This window comes from Bufo bufo, chromosome 10 (genome assembly GCF_905171765.1).
Source record: "Bufo bufo chromosome 10, aBufBuf1.1, whole genome shotgun sequence".
Lineage (NCBI taxonomy): Eukaryota > Metazoa > Chordata > Amphibia > Anura > Bufonidae > Bufo > Bufo bufo.
Genome location: NC_053398.1, coordinates 63,237,045 through 63,254,865, shown reverse-complemented (window position 1 = coordinate 63,254,865; position 17,821 = coordinate 63,237,045). Strand labels below are relative to the sequence as shown.

General features: G+C 43.4%; 1 protein-coding gene across 1 annotated transcript in view; it reads right to left on the bottom strand.

Annotated features, from left to right (window-relative positions):
* Positions 1–17,821, bottom strand: part of TUT1 (terminal uridylyl transferase 1, U6 snRNA-specific) — a 68,963-nt gene that overhangs the window by 20,945 nt on the left and 30,197 nt on the right. Inside the window, exons 2-5 of the mRNA XM_040410068.1 lie at positions 10,304–10,494; positions 6,189–6,392; positions 2,027–2,141; positions 224–498 (exon numbers count right to left, since the gene is read on the bottom strand). Coding sequence (XP_040266002.1) covers positions 224–498; positions 2,027–2,141; positions 6,189–6,392; positions 10,304–10,494 — 785 coding nt within the window. The remainder of the gene's footprint in view (positions 1–223; positions 499–2,026; positions 2,142–6,188; positions 6,393–10,303; positions 10,495–17,821) is intronic.

Below are 17,821 nucleotides of genomic sequence, written 5' to 3'. Positions count from 1 at the left end.
ATATACGGAAATGGAAAGCACATGGAGTAATTTTATTTGCGGACCCATTGAAATAAATGTTTCCGCATACGGTCCGCAGGAAAAAAAACGGAACAGACACGGAAAGAAAATACATTTGTGTGCATGAGCCCATATCCTGTGGATAGGTGATAAATACTTTTCATGGGATAACCACTTTAAGGAGGACAGGCTAAAGACACTTCTAATGCAGACAACATCTCACCTCATCGTCATCATCCGCTTCTGTAACTTGCATTACCAGCTCTTCCCCATCTTTCTTAGGAGATGGTTCTTCCTCCAGTTCGTTATCTTGTACAACATGTTCTCCACTTAAATCCTTGTCTATACTCTCCAGCTTGGCTTCCATTTTCTCATTTTCTATGTTCAGGTCGTCTTTTTCATTGCGGTCATTCTCACCAAGCTCCAAATGTAAATCCAAGTCACACCCACTGATTTCAAAGCCATTTACAGAGGAACCAAAAGGGAGAAGCTGACAACCTAGCAAAATAGAAGTGAAAGAGTAAACCAAAAGCAACACATATTTGGAGAGATTTATCAAAAGTGGTGCAAAAAAAAAAAAGAAGTTTCTGTGTAAGTGGGGGATTTGCTCTGAGAATTGTAGAGAAAATCCCCCACTGCAGCAATCTGTAAAAGTTTTGTGACAGCTTTTTGATACCATATACACAAAATAGACACTTTTTGAGCCCCTCTGGGCTCTTGGTTAGGCCTGTACAACCAATCATTTACAGCAGTCACCAGAATGATCATGTCAATGAATCCGATTTACTTCTTTTGTTTAAAGGGTTTCCGTCACCAGAATTAACCATATTTTTTTAATAGTATCTTTTTATTTATTAATTTAGCAAAAAGCATAACAAACACATCAAATACAGACAATCATCAATTGAGTCCAAGAATTAACCCTATTAAACTGGCTGACATTAGCGATGTGCTATAGTCAGCAGACCCTAACTCTACTATTCTTATGCTTATTGATGGCCCCCTTACTGCACAATTTTAACTTATGATATTCAAATTAGCCTCTAGGAGCAGGGGGGCGTTCGCCCACCTAAAGGGGTATTCTCATCTTCCCTTTTCATGCTTACCTTTTTTGAGCGCGACGTTCACTTCCTGGATTCTTCTCCCGGCCGGGCCGCTCTTGCGCAGAAGACTGAAGATTCTCTCCCGGCTGGGCCGCGCAATGTCCTGCACGCGCCATGGTGACTTTTTCCTGGCCTGTTTAGTACAGAGCCGGCGTGCGCGTTCGCGGCTCTGTACTATACTGGCCAGGAAGAAGTTCAGGACATTGCGCGGCCCAGCCGGGAGAGAATCTTCAGTCTTCTGCGCAAGTGCGGCCCAGCGGGATTCGACAGGAGAGGTGGTCGTAACCAGGGGAGACCAAAGACAACATCAGGTAAGAGGGGACTTATTTTCTAAAAAAGGGTGGGAATTGGGTAATAAAATGTATTTAGAAAAATAATCACTGTCAAATTAGAAGATTTAACAGTGATCATTAAGATGAGAATACCCCTTTAAGTCACACCCTGCTGTCCTTGATTGACAGGATCAGCGTTTGTCTTCTCCTGTCAGCCCTGTGTTCTGTATAAATCTTGCGCAGTTTACCCAGCATTTAGGGCTGGCAGGAGGAGACTAACGCTGGCCCTGTCAATCAAGGACAGCGGGGCGTGACATGTGGTGGGAGAACGTAGCCTCTAGGAGAAGGGGCAACGCCCCCCCCCCCCCCCCCCTGCTCCTAGAGGCTAATTTGCATATCATGAAAGTTAAAATTGTGCAGTAAGGGAGCCATCAATAAGCATAAGAATAGTAGAGTTAGGGTCTGCTGACATTAGCACATCGCTAATGTCAGCCAGTTTAATAGGGTTAATTCTGGTGACAGAAACCCCTTAAACAAAAGTAGTAAAATCGGATTCATTGACATGATCATTGTTCCCACTTTTCCTCTGCATCTGTTTTAATAAATCTCCATTGTGATAAAAATCTGCATGCACATGGTCACCCTCCTGACCTGGGAAGAACTCCGTAAAGGTTTCTCGAAGGAGAGAAAGCAGCAGTTCCCGCAGGCGGCTCTCGTGATGAGATGGAGAGCAGAGTGAGACAAGGTTTTTTATTTGATCTTCTACCTAGAAGAAATAAATAGAGATACTTCCTTTCAAACAGTCACAATAGCAATATGTACAGTAAGCAGACAAGGATACAAGACATACAAGCCTTTTAGGTTATAGCAACAACTGTATAAAAAGGCATAGTAAAAAAAAAAAATATAATATATAAAAAAATATGGAAAAAGAGGTCACTAGACCCATCTTTAGTCTCAACATCATCACAAAAACACAGAAATATAGTGGCAATACTGGAGGAGCGGCTCAACCCCTAACACTGTAGCGTGTTTTACATTGGGGGAGCAGCCCCACCGCATGTGGACCGCAGCAAACGACTATCCCCAGCAAAAAATGCATACGGTGGAGGATGTCGGCGCGGTCCACATGCACCACAAGGGCATCCTACACAAAACGGAGCATTGTGCGGATGAAAATATAATCATATAAATCACAGAAAAATGCACCAAACGGATATGCCACTGACTATACTGGCTAGTCATAAATGCAGATATTAAAAGCTGAGACTTTTGCCAATATATTCCTGTCAGGAAAATATCGGAGCCCATGGGCGTGGCTTGCAGTCTTGGCTTTGTTCACATTGCACTAGTTGTCCTGCTAGGCGTTTGTGTGGAAGCCTGGCTGCGAGCTGGATTACATCACCTTCAGACCTTGTTCACACCATAGGTAGCGTAGTGGTAGGACCCCTTGCCATGCTGAGTGACCGTGACGTGGTGCAATGATGGGCTCCGATATTTTCCTGACAGGAATATATTGGCGAAAGTCTCAGCTTTTAATATCTGCATTTATGACTAGTCAGTATAGTCAGTGGCATATCCGTTTGGTGCATTTTTCTGTGATCAACATCATCACAGACACAACTGAAGGAGATCTAAGAACCTGCATGTTTTTTGTAATATTGTAATATTCTTTTAGACGGTCTTGAAAATTACCAGTTTAACAAGTGTGGGAGGCAAAGTAGCCAGAGTTATGAAGAAAGAAAAGAGTGAAAAAGAGGGAGAGATGTGAGGGTTTTGAGCTGAAGATACATACTAAGGAAAGAACATGCCAGTTAACAGTAACACTTCTAACAACCTAAGCTCACAAGTAGTGGTTATACTCTACACAAATGGACAGTTCGGCAACTATGTAATGCCCTTTGCTTCAATTACTTAGAATTTTGAAGATCTGTGAATGTAAACTTTTTTTTTTTATTGTAAATTCAGTTTTACCACTAAGGGTTCCAAAGTCTTGAATGTGGAATCCACACATATATTACACAACGAAAAAATTAAAACTAGAATGTATTAAACCTTGTTAAAATACAGATGTGCCCCTCTAAAAAACAAACAAGGTTTACTGGTACATCTAAACAATGTGATCCCTCTGTGGTCCTTAATCCCTTAAGGACCAAGCCCCTTTTCCTGCGTTTTACTCCCCGCCTTCCTGGAGTCATAACTTATTTATTTCTCATTCACATAACTGTATGAGGACTTATTTTTTGCAGTACAAGCTGTACTTTCTAATGGCACCATTTAATATTGTATACGATGTAGTGCGAAGCTGGAAAAAAATCCAAATCAGGTGGAATTGAAAAAAAAAAAATGCAATTCCACAGTGTTTGGAGAGTTTCATTTTTACAGTGTTGCCTATGCTGTAAAATGGACCTTTTACCTTCATCCTCCGGGTCAGTACAATTACAGCGATACCACATTTAAAAAGTTTTTCTTGCGTTTTAATATTTTTTTAAAAATCAAAACGTAAATCTTTTTTTTTTTCTTTGCATCATCATATTCTGACCTCCATAACTTTTTTAGAGCTACGATTACGGAGCTGTGTAAGGGTTCATTTTTTGGTGGGCGATTAGTTTTTATTGATATCTTTTTAGAGTGTGTTCTGATTTTTTCATCATTTTTTATTTAATTTTGTTTGGGATGTGAAGTGACCAAAAATAGAAAATCAGCCATTTAGATTTTTTTTCCTGTTATTCCATTATACAGGACAAATACTTAAATATTTCTATAGTCAAACGTTCCAGAAGACAGCAGTACCAATCATCTTTTTTTCTGGTCATTTTTATAATGACGAAATAAGGCAGGAGGATGATTTTTTAATATTTTTTTAAAAGACTCCTTTGTTCCCTTTTTTTCACTCATTTTAAAAGGTAGCCTGTTACCTCCCAAAACCATCCCAAGCCGCTAGCAGTACCTGCGTGTAGCCCGCAGAGTGTTTCTGAAAGCGTTGCTTTATCCCCTGCCCGGCGCGCTTCTCCACACATAATTGAAGTCATGGAGGCAGCGTCCTCCTTGCTTCGTCACGGTAACCACGCCGCCTTCGTTGTGACCGACAGCCGGCTGTTCGGCAAAGGCAGCCGAACTCACAGCGAAGGGGCAGCGAAGGGGGCGTGGTTACCTGACTTGAAGCAAGGAGGACGCTGCCTCCATGACTTCAAGCATGTGTGGAGAAGCGCATCGGGCAGGAGATAAAACAACGCTTTCAGTACTTTCGCTGCATCTACCTTCAGAAAGAAGGCATCATCAGAAACACACTGCGGGCTACATGCAGGTACTGCTGGCAGCTTGGGATGGTTTTGGGAGGTGACAGGTTCTCTTTAAAAAAAAGAGGGTTAAGCAGCACTCCAGGTCCCAATATAGGGACAGTTGCCAATAGAAACCTAGATAGGTCGGTGCTCGCGGATGGGGATCCTGGCTGGGGGTCCCATAGGTATACAGATCAAGAAGAAAATCCACAGCACTCCTCAGTTCTGGTGAACAAGCTGGTTACTTTATTGGTAACAGCAGCATATGGATAGGCTATCCCTATGCTGCTGTTACCAATAAAGTAACCAGCTTGTTCACCAGAACTGAGGAGTGCTGTGGATTTTCTTCTTGATCTAGGTTCTCTTTAAAGGCTTTTTACACAGGACAATTTTTTTTTTAATTGCATTTTGGGCCAAAATCATTTTTTCTAATATTCAACAGTTCTGTCATAAAGGGTTAAAGGGAGTCTGTCAGCACAGTTTGCCATTATACACGGCTTACATAGTACTATAGCATAACTATACATGAGTTAAATGGTACCCGTTTCCTTTTGTATTGATGTTCAGCAGAGGCAAAAACGCTGTTTTATTCATATGTAAATGAGGGCTCGCAAGTGCCCAGGGGCGGCGTTCGGGCTGCAAGTGCCCAGGCCGCTCTGCCTTCTTGTCACATAACCCCTCCCCAGCTTGTTGGTTGGTCCTCCCTGTAAGTCTCTTGCGTCATCCATTGGACTGGACGAGATCCCGCAGACCACTGTGATGACCATTGTGGGCAGCAGCATCGTTCCATGTAGTGCGCATGCGCTGGCACGATCTCGTCCAGTACATGCGATGACGCAAGAGGCTTACAGGGCGGACCAAGCAAGAGGCTGAGGAGGGGTTATGTGAGAAGAAGGCAGAGCGACCATTTCAATAGAAATTCTGACATTTTCTGTCTGAACATCAGGGTAAGAAGAATAGCTTGCAGGCCATTGCTACTGAAAGGGTCATCAAGCTGGCAACTGACAGTATTTGGGACATATATGACACAATAGGGAGGCCTATTTCCTGAATTTGGATACCGGGTTACTAGACGGCCTTAAAGAACTGACCCGATGTATAGTTAATACTGAGATGGCATAATATTAACATTAGGTTGGTTTTGCTGTACTAATCTTTATAGTGTGCTCCCTTTAAAGCGGTTTTCCGAGATATTCATACTGATGCTGTATCTGATTGTGGGGGGTCTGACACCTGGGACCCCCGCTATTCAGCTGTTTGAGAAGGCAACCTGCGACCTTCAAGCACAATATCCTACAGTATACAGCTGCTGTGCTTGAAGTGAATGGGGCTGAACGCGATATCAAGCACAGCTGCTGTACAATGTACGGCGCTGAGCTTGGTCAGCCGCAAGAAGGCCGTGGGGCTTTATTTAATTTATTAGGAAATAGCTTAAATGCTAATTCCTTAAGTATCACAGAAACTCCACACTTTGGGTGATGCCCGTTTTTGCCAGTTTTGTTCAAGTAGGAGTCTTCCCCACTAACACTCACATCAGTACAGCGTATCAGTTGCTTGCTTAGAGTTTCTGGATCAGGAGGTTGCAGATTTCGGGGGGTACCTCCTTTCTTATTCTTGAACTCCTTCTTTTCACGTGGTTTCACTTTCAAGCGATGACCTTCTAGTGTGATGACAGTCTCCGAAAGTGCTTGGCAAACCCCATCTTGACTTTCAAACTCCACAATAGCATAAAGACCCTAAAGAAAGGGAAAACATTGTACAAGGCAGATTAGACCAGGAATCTATCCCAGCCATCTTGCTAGCAAAACTCTGTTTCTGGTGCAAGGAACTCCCGACGATGCACCAGAATTCTTACCTCTTAATAATACTAAGGTGTACAATGCCTTACAGCCACTTTCATTTATAAGAAATATGACTTTTATACTAAGTATTTACCCAGGAAAATATTCACCCAACTATACATACAAACATACAGGAGGCACACAGGGGTGGCCTGGGAGCTTAAAGTGGCCCTGGAAAAAAACCATTAGAGGCTCCAAGCTGAAGACGGGTCGGTATTGACACAAGGCGGGGCAACAAAAGTAGGCGAGGACAACATAAATAAGATGGGACCAGCAATACTGTAGTGCAGCACAAAACACTACTGTCCCCTGCTGCAGTATTCAACTGTATCCCAGTCTGGAGGATGGGGATACAGCTGGATTCAGAAAGGCACCTGCCGGCAGCAAGCCAAGAGCATAAGTACCCTGATGCTCCTTGCATTAGTTGATACTAAGAGCATGAGTTCATGTATCCAGCTGGCTGCCAGGAGGAGAGCTTGCATGGCCCCCTGAGCACCGTCCCACTGGGAAATTTCGCTGTAGGGTCTATGGCCAGTCTGCCCCTGGTGTTACATAAAAATCCTAAAAAAGTTAGTTAGATTAACCTGTTACCACTAGGAAATTCACTGTTAAACCAGGCAGGTTGCCTTGTAGGGCAGGCTCAGCTGAATGTAATGATACCTTGCACATAACAATCCATTGTTTCAGTTCGGAAAGAATAATAATTACACGTAGCGGTAATTTGATTTTCCAGAACCCATGACAGCACCAGAGAGAGGGATTCTACTCTACAGCTGGACAAGAAGCCTTAGGTCAGACACAGACGAGCGAGTTCAATGCGAGAAGCTCCCTGCATGTGGCAGTGTGAGTTTCCATTCTGACCTCTGCTCGTCTGACAGGATCGCACAGCATTATAATAATTTATAATGCTGTGTGACCCCCTACAGGACCCGTATCTAATGAATTACTCTGACAGCATTATGTCAGTGTAATGCAATAGATTTCAGGTCTCTATAATGCTGTGCGATCCTGTCAGAGGAGCAGAGGTCAGAATGGAAACTCGCACGAGCTTCTCGCATTGAACTCGCTCGTCTGTGTCTGGCCTCACAGCAATTAACCCTTATGGGACCGGGTGATTTTCTGTTGTTGCGTTTTCGTTTTTCACTCCCCACCTTCCCAGAGTCATAACTTTTGCATTTTTCTGTTCACATAGCCTTATGAGGGCTTTTCTTGAGGGGAAAGTTGTATTTTGTAAAAGCACCACTTACAGTTGCATACAATGTAGTGGGAAGCAGGAAAACAAATTCCAAAAGGGGTGGAATTGGAAAAGAAAATGCAATTCTACCACAGTATTTGTTTTTTTTTTGTTGTTTACAGCGTTCAGTATGTGGTAAAATTGACCTGTTAACTTCATTCTCCAGGTTAGTACTATTACGATGATAACACACTTGTATAGTTTTAATACTGAAAAAAATAATAATAAGTTAAACCTTGAAAAAATAATTTTTGTTCTTAAATCACTATATTTTGACCCCTATAACTTTTTTGTAGTTATTCTTACGGAGCTGTGTGAGGGCTCATTTTTTGCAGCGATACCATTTTGAAGTGTGTGTGACGATCACTTTTCATACATTTTTTGGGGGTAGTTGGAAGTGACAAAAACTGGCGACTTGGCAGTTTTAATTTTTTTTCACCGGTATGGCATTCACCGTATGGGATTAATATTGTTACATTTTAATAGCACAGGCATTTTCGCACATGGTGATGCCCATGATGTGTATTTTTGTATTTATTTTTTGGGGGGGGGGAAAGGTGGATCATTTGAACTTTTATATTTTTTTTTTTTTAAGTCACCCTGGTGATTGCCCACTGCGTTTATTGATGGCTATATAGCCATCATTGAACACTTCATTTTCAATATAAAAATACAGTGCTGCCTCCTAATGGCCTGTATTGGTATATTCCACTAACAGCTGCCAAAGCCTGCTTGAGGCTTCAGTCTATTAGTGCAGTGAAACAGGTTCCCTGATCTCAGCCGGGAACTCTGTTAGGGGAGCGGGAGCATGTGGCTTTCTGCTTCCAGCCTGCTCAGATGCCATGGTCATATTTGACCACGGCATCTGAGGGGTGAAATGTATGCGATCAGCCTCATGGCTGATCGCATACATGTGCCGCAGGTCTCTCTCTGCTGTTTAAAATGGCAGAAACCCGGCGGCTATGGCGCCCGCTGCATGTGCGAACGGGCACCATGTTTAGAGTCCTGGCCAGAGCTGTACATGTACAGCGCTGATTGGGAAGGGGTTAAAAAGGAAACACCCTTTTTTTCACCACCATGTGACAGCAAAGAGACATAACTCCCATAAGTAACAACAAGAGGGGGAAAATAAGAGGGGTGCTGAAAAGGGTTCTGGAAAATGAAATTACTGGTAATTATCTTTTTGTATTAACTTGTCTACATGATAAATGCCTTTTGCTGAGGTATGAGAACCCCTTTAAGGTGTCCCATGCATACTTCACAGCCCTAGAAGCCATATGCTCCAGGCTTCTCAGTCTGAAGAAGAGAAAACCACTGAAGGTAGTAACTAAGGGCAAGTTCACACGACTAATTTTGAAAAACACACAAAAAAAAAAAAAGCATGGAATCTGGTGAAGAATCTTTTCACAGACACGACTATACACATTTTAGTTCATATTGGCCGTTACAGTTGTTCAAACTGCCCATACACATTCAATGAAATTGGGCACTGAATGGAAGGTCTTTTTCCGACTGCAAGATAATGGTCTACCATCTGTCAGATAAAACGATTGCTCGTTGTTAAATTTCAACCAAACGTTCGTTTTACTTGAAACCGTCTTTTTTGAAGAACTTTAGAATGGTGTGTATGGCGACCTTTAGACTTATTAATCCTCACTTTTCAAGATCTGTTTGCTGTCAGTGAATGTATACATTCCTGTTTACATCCAGGGGCTGAAAACCCGTACCTCAGAGGATTTGTTCAATGTTCCAGACATCCTGCTGCAAAATCTGGATTTGGGCCCCTAAAAGTCACATTTCATTCTTCTCTACTCCTTCCTATACAGCAGAAGTTTTTGGCTTTGGTGTCCGAGTACTGCAGAGCAAATGCAACCTCTGCATTGCCTAAAGCTGAATCACTCCATTTTATTCCCACATAGACATACTGGCACCTAGGGTTTTTTCGGGTACTTTTATGCCAGTATCGATTCGGTACCGGGATGTTAATTTTTTCGATACTAGGCTGCGCTACTGCGCAGTCTAGTATATCCTCTTATGAGAGAACATGGCGCTCGCTATGTTCTCCCTCGGCCATACAGTGGAGGAGGGAGAGAATCTCTCCCTTCTATGACGCGGCCACCGCTGAGCCCAATGAAGTGAGCGGGCTCTGAAGCTGCCCGCACCACTGCCACCAATGAATGTGTGGCTAATTAATGCAGGAGGCGGGACGGGGAGGGAATAAACAGCTGCACCATCTGAGCTAGTGAGCTCGGCGAATGGCAGCAGCCTGCTCCTCCTGAGTGTTTTGTGTCCTCTCCAGCATCAGCCCGAGCCCCAGAGTCAAGCAGCCAGCATAGCAGGTACGGCTATACAGCATAGTGCTGTGGAAGTAGTTACTGTCATCACTGGCCACTTGCATGAATTCCCTGGGCACAAAAACAATGGCAGAATACATCTACGAGGTGGGAAGTCTGACTGGGGGGTGCACTATGTACCCTCTGGACCCATGGAATGTGTTCTTTAGAGCACCAAATTTTGAGAGAATCTAGGTTTAGGATGGAAGAAAATGAACAGAAGTGTAGGAAGTTCTCACCCGATCTTTGTCCATCACAATATGCTTTACAGGAAATATTTTTTCAAAGACCTCTTTAATTTGATCCTCGGAAATGTCTTTAGAAAAGCCGCTGACAAACACACTACGTTCCTGCTGCTGCTGGCGCTTGTCTCGCTCCTCACACAGTCTCTTGTGACGTCGTCCCTGCAGGTGATCATTGAGGCTTGGACCTATGAGAAAGACTCATTAGAGCGTGAAATCCAGCATGCCTGATCCTTACTAGGAAAGCAAATTGAAAGTATGATGAGTAAGGGCAAAACTGCTATGACGAGCAATTTTCTGTTTTTATTTAGCTACATAGTTAATAGGGTTGAAAAAAATCCATCAAGTTCAACCAAGGAATAGGTGGAGACGCAAATTTTAGAAAAAGGGGAGCGTGACCCAGATTTCCACACATTTTCATAAGCATTAGGGCTCATTCAAACAGCCGTATGAATGAGTCCGCAATTTTGCAGAATTGGTGCGGACCCATTCATTTCAATGGGGCCTCAAAAGATGCGGACAGCACACAGTGTGCTGTCCGCATCAGTGGTCCCGTTCCGCGGAGAAGATAGAACATGTCCTATTCTTGTCCGCGGACAAGAATAGGCATTTTCTATTATGGTTGCGGCCATGTGCAGTCTGCAAATTGCGGAACGCATATGGCCGGTATCTGTGTTTTGCGGATTCACAAGGCACTACAGCCGTCTGAATGGGCACTAAATGTCATTTACTTTTAAGAATTCATCTTAGCCCTTTTTTAAACCATTCCTGCTGTGACCACGTCCTGATGTAGACTATGCCACTGATTCACAGTTCTTACGGTAAAGAAGCCTTGACGCTTCTGGAGACTGAACCTTTTTCCTCTCCACTCGGAGGCAGTGCCCCCTTGTCTTTTGAGGGCATTTTATATGGAACAGTTTTTTCACCATATATTTTGTATGGCCCATGTATATATTTGTATAGGTTAATCATGCCCCCTCTTAGACATCTCTTCTTAAGACTAAACAAATTTGATTATTTTAATCTTTCCTCATAACTAAGACCCTCCATGCCTCTTATCCGTCCAGTCGCTCTCCTTTGTACTCTTCTCCAGCTCCAGGGCATTCTTTCTATGGACTGGTGCCCAGAACTGAACTGCATATTCCAGATGAGGCCGCACCAACGCTTTGTAAAGTGGTAATATTACACCCCTGCCCCGCGAGTCCATGCCTCGTTTCATACATGACAATATCCTGGTAGCCTTAGAAGCAGCTGATTGACATTGTATGCTGTTATGAAATCTACGTGAATCTCCCAGTGTTACAACCCCTAGTGACAAATGACCTTTTACAGATCGAGTGTCCAAACTGTAACGCAAAACTACATATTTATTTTGAAGAGCCAACACAACAATTTAACCTGAATACTTCAGTCCAATATTGTATATCTTCCAGGTACTTTATCATTTAGCTAGAACAGCCTGCCTACATTCAGTGTGCTGCCTGTGCTGTTCATAGTGCACCCTGTGCTGATGAATGGCAGGAAAAGTCCAAGACATATTGGTACACCATAGACTTTCTCCAGGGCGTGGGTGTCCACAGAGAGGGCTCTGAGTGCCACCTCTGGCACCCGTGCCATAGGTTCACCACCACTGCCCTAGGACATACTGTATAATGCACATAGATTATTACTACCCAGATGCAAACCTTAACATTAATCCACACTGAACCTCGAAACGTTTGAGGGTCACTATCAAATGCCTTTGCAAAATCCAGAAACCCTACATCCAAGGCCGCCGCTCTGTCCAGGCTTCTACTCACCTCCTCATAAAAACAAATCAGGTTAGTCTGGCAACTTCTGTCCTTGGTAAACCCATGCTGGTTATCACTTAAAATACTAGTTACAGTCACATATTTCTGTATATAGTCCCTTAAAGGGAACCTGTCACCGGGATTTTGTGTATAGAGCTGAGGACATGGGTTGCTAGATGGCCGCTAGCACATCCGCAATACCCAGTCCCCATAGCTCTGTGTGCTTTTATTGTATATAAAAAACAGATTTGATACATATGCAAATTAACCTGAGATGAGTCAGAGCTTGAAAATATGACTCTTCTCTGGTCACACAAGTAAGATATGACTCTTTTATGTTAATTTGCATATGTATCAAATCGGTTTTTTTACACAATAAAAGCACACAGAGCTATGGGGACTGGGTATTGCGGATGTGCTAGCGGCCATATAGCAACCCATATCCTCAGCTCTATACACAAAATCCTGGTGACAGGTTCCCTTTAAGATTCCTTCAAACATTTTTCCGACAACAGAAGTTAAACTAACTAGTCTATAATTACCTGTGGAGGATTTAGAGCCCTTTTTGAATATGGGCACCACATTTACCTTGCACTAGTCACTTGGCACTGTACCAGTCCCTAGAGAATCTCTAAAGAATTATGAACAAGGGCACATCAATGACTGAACTGAGCTCTTTAATAAATCGTGGGTGTAATTCATCTGGACCCGGAGCCTTGTACACATTTACCTTATTTAACGTATCTTGGACCATATCTACAGTTAGTACATCCAGTAATATACTCATTTTGGCTAACAGCCCCAGCACCACAGATATCAGCTCCTTTCTGTTCTTTTGTATATACAGAGCTAAAAATCCCATTTAGTAACTCTGCCTTTTCTAATCTTCAGTGAACACCACCCCTTTACCGTTATTTAGGAGACATACAGTGCTGCCCATAATTATTCATACCCCTGGCAAATTTAGACTTCGTTACTTTTATTCAACCAGCAAGTAATTTTTTGACGGGAAATAACATAGGCGTCTCCCAAAAGATAATAAGACGATGTACAAGAGGCATTATTGTGGAAAAAAAACATTTCTTAGCTTTTATTTACATTTGAGCAAAAAGTGTCCAGTCCAAAATTATTCATACCCTTCTCAATAATCAATAGAAAAGCCTTTATTGGCTATTACAGCAATCAAACGCTTCCTATAATTGCAGACCAGCTTTTGGCATGTCTCCACAGGTATTTTTGGCCGTTCATCTTTAGCAATGAGCTCCAAATCTTTCAGGTTGGAGGGTCTTCTTGCCATCACCCTGATCTTTAGCTCCCTCCACAGATTCTCAATTGGATTCAAGTCTGGACTCTGGCTGGGCCACTCCAAAACGTTAATGTTGTTGTCTGCTAACCATTTCTTCACCACTTTTGCTGTGTGTATTGGGTCATTGTCATGCTGAAATGTCCACTGGTGCCCAAGGCCAAGTTTCTCTGCAGACTGCCTGATGTTGTCGTTGAGAATCCTCATGTATTGCTCTTTTTTCATGGTGCCGTTTACTGTGATTAGGTTCCCTGGTCCAATGGCTGAAAAACACCCCCAAAGCATTAGGTTCCCACCACCATGTTTGACAGTGGGGATGGTGTTCTTTGGGTTGAAGGCTTCTCCTTTTTTACGCCAAATGAAGGAAACATCATTGTGACCAAACAATAAAATTTTTGTTTCATCTGACCATAACACAGAAGACCAGAAGTCTTCTTCTTTGTCCAGATGAGCTTTTGCAAAGTCCAAGCGAGCTTTTGTGTGCCTTATCTGGAGAAGTGGCGTCCTCCTTGGTCTGCATTGTGCAGTGTCCGTTGGATTGTCTGCCTTGAGACATTGCCACCAGCAGAGCCCAGATTCACCAGGATGGCCTTGGTGGTGATCCTTGGATTCTTTTTCACCTCTCCAACTATCCTCCTGGCCAGCACAGGTGTCACTTTTGGCTTCCGACCACGTCCTCTGAGACTTTCCACAGTGCGGAACATCTTGTATTTTTTGCTCAAATGTAAATAAAAGCTGAGAAATGTTTTTTTTTGTCCACAATAATGCCTCTTGTACATCGTCTTATTATCTTTTGGGAGACACCTATGTATTTTCCCGTCAAAAAATTACTTGCTGGTTGAATAAAAGTAACTAAGTCAAAATTTGCCAGGGGTATTAATAATTATGGGCAGCACTGTACCTAGTCTCATAGTTTTTCACTCCCTGCCTTCCTGGAGCCATAATTTTTGTATTTTTTCATTCACTTAGCTGTATGAGGACTTGTTTTTTGCAGGACAAGTTGTACTTTCTAATGGCACCATTTAATATTGCATAGTAGTGGGAAGCTGGAAAAAAATTCTAAATGGGGTGGAACTGGAAAGAAATGCAATTCTGGTACAGTATTTTGGGTTTTTGTTTTTTTACAGTGTTTGGTATGTAGTTAAATTCATTTCTGTTAACGTTATTCCGCCACAGTTTTATGGGTTTTGTTTTTACGGCGTTCACTATACAGTAAAACTGACTTGTGCTCTTCATTCTCCAGGTCAGTACAATTATGAGGGTACCATATTTATGTAATTTTTCTTGTGTTTTAAAGGGGTTGTCTCACCTTGCAATTTGAGCACAGCGTGGATCTTTTGCTGTGCACTTTCAGTTCATCCTGGGGGCGGTCCCACTTCACTTGATTGATGGCATATGCAGTGCTGTAATCTGTAGCCCTGAACAGCTGTCATGTATCACAGATCCTGCACATGTAATAGGTTAGTTCCCCCATGCCTGGAGCTGCTTTTTCTTGTGTTGAAGAGCTCCAAGGCTTCTGACATTGCCGTGAGCTGTTCAACAAACTACATAGGAGGTGGCCGGGACAGGAGGGAGCTAGTGCGCATGTGCAGAGGATCGTCAGCATACCCATTACTCGAAACAGAGCAAGAGGACCATTCAGAACAAGCCGGGAGAAAACGGCCCAAATTCCAATGAGTACCTTTAGGATTTCACAGGGCATTTTTTACGCATTTGGATTTCAAACTACTTCTCACGCTTTAGGGCCCCTAAAATACCAGGGCAGTATAAATACCCCACAAGTGACCCCATTTTGGAAAGAAGACACCCCAAGGTATTCTGTGAGTGGCATGGCGAGTTCCTAGAATATATTTTTTTTTGCACAACTTAGCGGAAAATGATTATTATATATATATTTTTTTCTCTTACAAAGTCTCATATTCCACTAACTTGTGACAAAAAATAAAATTTTACATGAACTCGCTATGCCCCTCACAAAATACCTTGGGGCGTCTTCTTTCCAAAATGGGGTCACTTGTGGGGTATTTATACTGCCCTGGTATTTTAGGGACCCTAAAGCGTGAGAAGTAGTTTGGAATCCAAATGCGTAAAAAAATGCCCTGGGGTGTTTTTAGGAGGGCATTTTTAGGCATTTGGATTCCAGACTTCTTCTCACGCTTTAGAGCCCCTAAAATGCCAGGGCAGTATAAATACCCCACATGGGACCCCATTTTGGAAAGAAGACACCCCAAGGTATTCCGTGAGGGGCATGGCGAGTTCATAGAATATTTTTTTTTGGCACAAGTTAGCGGAAATTGATATTTTTTTTTTTTCTCACAAAGTCTCCCTTTCCGCTAACTTGTAACAAAAAGTTCAATCTTTCATGGACTCAATATGCCCCTCAGCAAATACCTTGGGGTGTCTTTCCAAAATGGGGTCATTTGTGGGGTGTTTGTACTGCCCTGGCATTTGAGGGTCTCCGCAGTCATTACATGTATGGCCAGCATTAGGAGTTTCTGCTATTCTCCTTAGGCCTCATGCACACGACCGTTGTTTGGGTCCGCATCCGAGCCGCCGTTTTGGCGGCTCGGATGCGGACCCATTCATTTTAATGAAGCCGCAAAAGATGCGGACAGCATTCCGTGTGCTGTCCGCATCCGTGGCTCCGTTCCGCGGCCCCGCTAAAAAAATTTAACATGTCCTATTTCTTGTCTGCGCTTTGCGGACAAGAATAGGCATTTATATTGCCGGCACCCGTTCCGTTCCGCAAATTGCGGAAGTCAACGCGGGCGCCTTCCGCTTTTTGCGTGTCGTGTGCATGAGGCCTTATATTGAGCATACAGGTAATGATTTATTTTTTTTTCGTTCAGCCTCTGTGCTGAAAGAAAAAATGAACGCCACAGATTTCTTCATTCGCATCGATCAATGTGGATGAAAAAATCTCTGCCAAAAAATGAGCTAATAAAAAAAAAAAAAGCTGCGATCGCTAATAAAGATCCAAAAAGCTCAAAAGTTATCTTTATAGCGCCGCAGCGATTTTACGGTGATCAGAAAAAAAAACATTTCTGTCACTGCGGTGGGGCGGACTGAACGCAAGTGTGCGCACAAGATCAGGCCTGATCGGCGAACACTTTTTGTAGAGCCTAAGGTGACCCTAATGTACTGATATAGATCTGATTGCGATCAGTCTTGATCACTTACAGATACTATATAGTACTAGTGCTGATTAGCGACAGCGATGACGCTAATCAGCGACTAATCATTGACTGCGGTGGGCTGGGCGCTAACTACCTAACAAGTGGCTAACTAACTGGCGGTGATAAGGGACCCTTAGGCCCCATTCACACATCCGCAATTCTGTTCCGCATTTTGCGGAACGTAATTGCGGACCCTTTCATTTCTATGGGGACAGACTTTGTCCTGCTCGGATCCGGAATTGAGGATCTGCACTTCCGGGTCCGCACTTCCGTTCCGCAAAAATATAGAACATGTCCTATTCTTGTCCGCAATTGCGGACAAGAAAAGGCATTTTCTATATAGTTCTGGCAATGTGCGGATCCGCAAAATGCGGAAAGCACATTGCCGGTGTCCGTGTTTTGCAGATCCGCAAAACACATACGGACGTCTGAATGGAGCCTTACAGGGGGGTGATCAATGACAGGGGGGTGATTAGGGAGTCTATATGGGGTGATCAGGGGTTAATAAGTAGTGTGGTGCTTGGTGCTACTTACAGAGCTGCCTGTGTCCTCTGGTGGTCGATCCAAGCAAAAGGGACCACCAGAGGACCAGGTAGCAGGTATATTAGACGCTGTTAACAAAACAGCGTCTAATATACCTTTTTGGGGTTAAAAAGAAAATCGCATCTACAGCCTGCCAGCGAATGATCGCCGCTGGCAGGCTGTAGATCAACTTGCTTAACTCGCGATCCTGTGAACGCGCGATCCTGTGAGCGCGCGTTCACAGGAAATCTTGCGTCTCGCGAGATGACGCGTAGATGCGTCGACGAGGAATAACCCGGCCGCCCGCAGGACGCATCCCTGCGTTAGGCGGTCGGGAGGTGGTTAAATACATTCAAACATATCCCTTAGTGGATCTATTAACTTTGGACACTGCTTGACCTACATACCCTCCATCTGTGTACGTTGGTTTTACAGGACACAACAGCATGGGAGAGATAACTAGATTTTTGTACTCCGTTTGTAAATCTGTTTCTCTTTCGCTCATTGGGGGACACAGGCATTGACCATGGGTATAGCTGTTGCCGCTAGGAGGCGGACACTAAGCACACAAAGTGTAAGCTCCTCCCTCCTCAGCTATATCCTTCCTGCAGGGACCAAGCTAAATTAGTTAGTGCAAAAGCAGTAGGAGAAGCCAGACAAGAAAATTACAACATGTACAAACCCAGAACCGCACAGGCCCATAAACAAGAGAATGGGTGGGAGC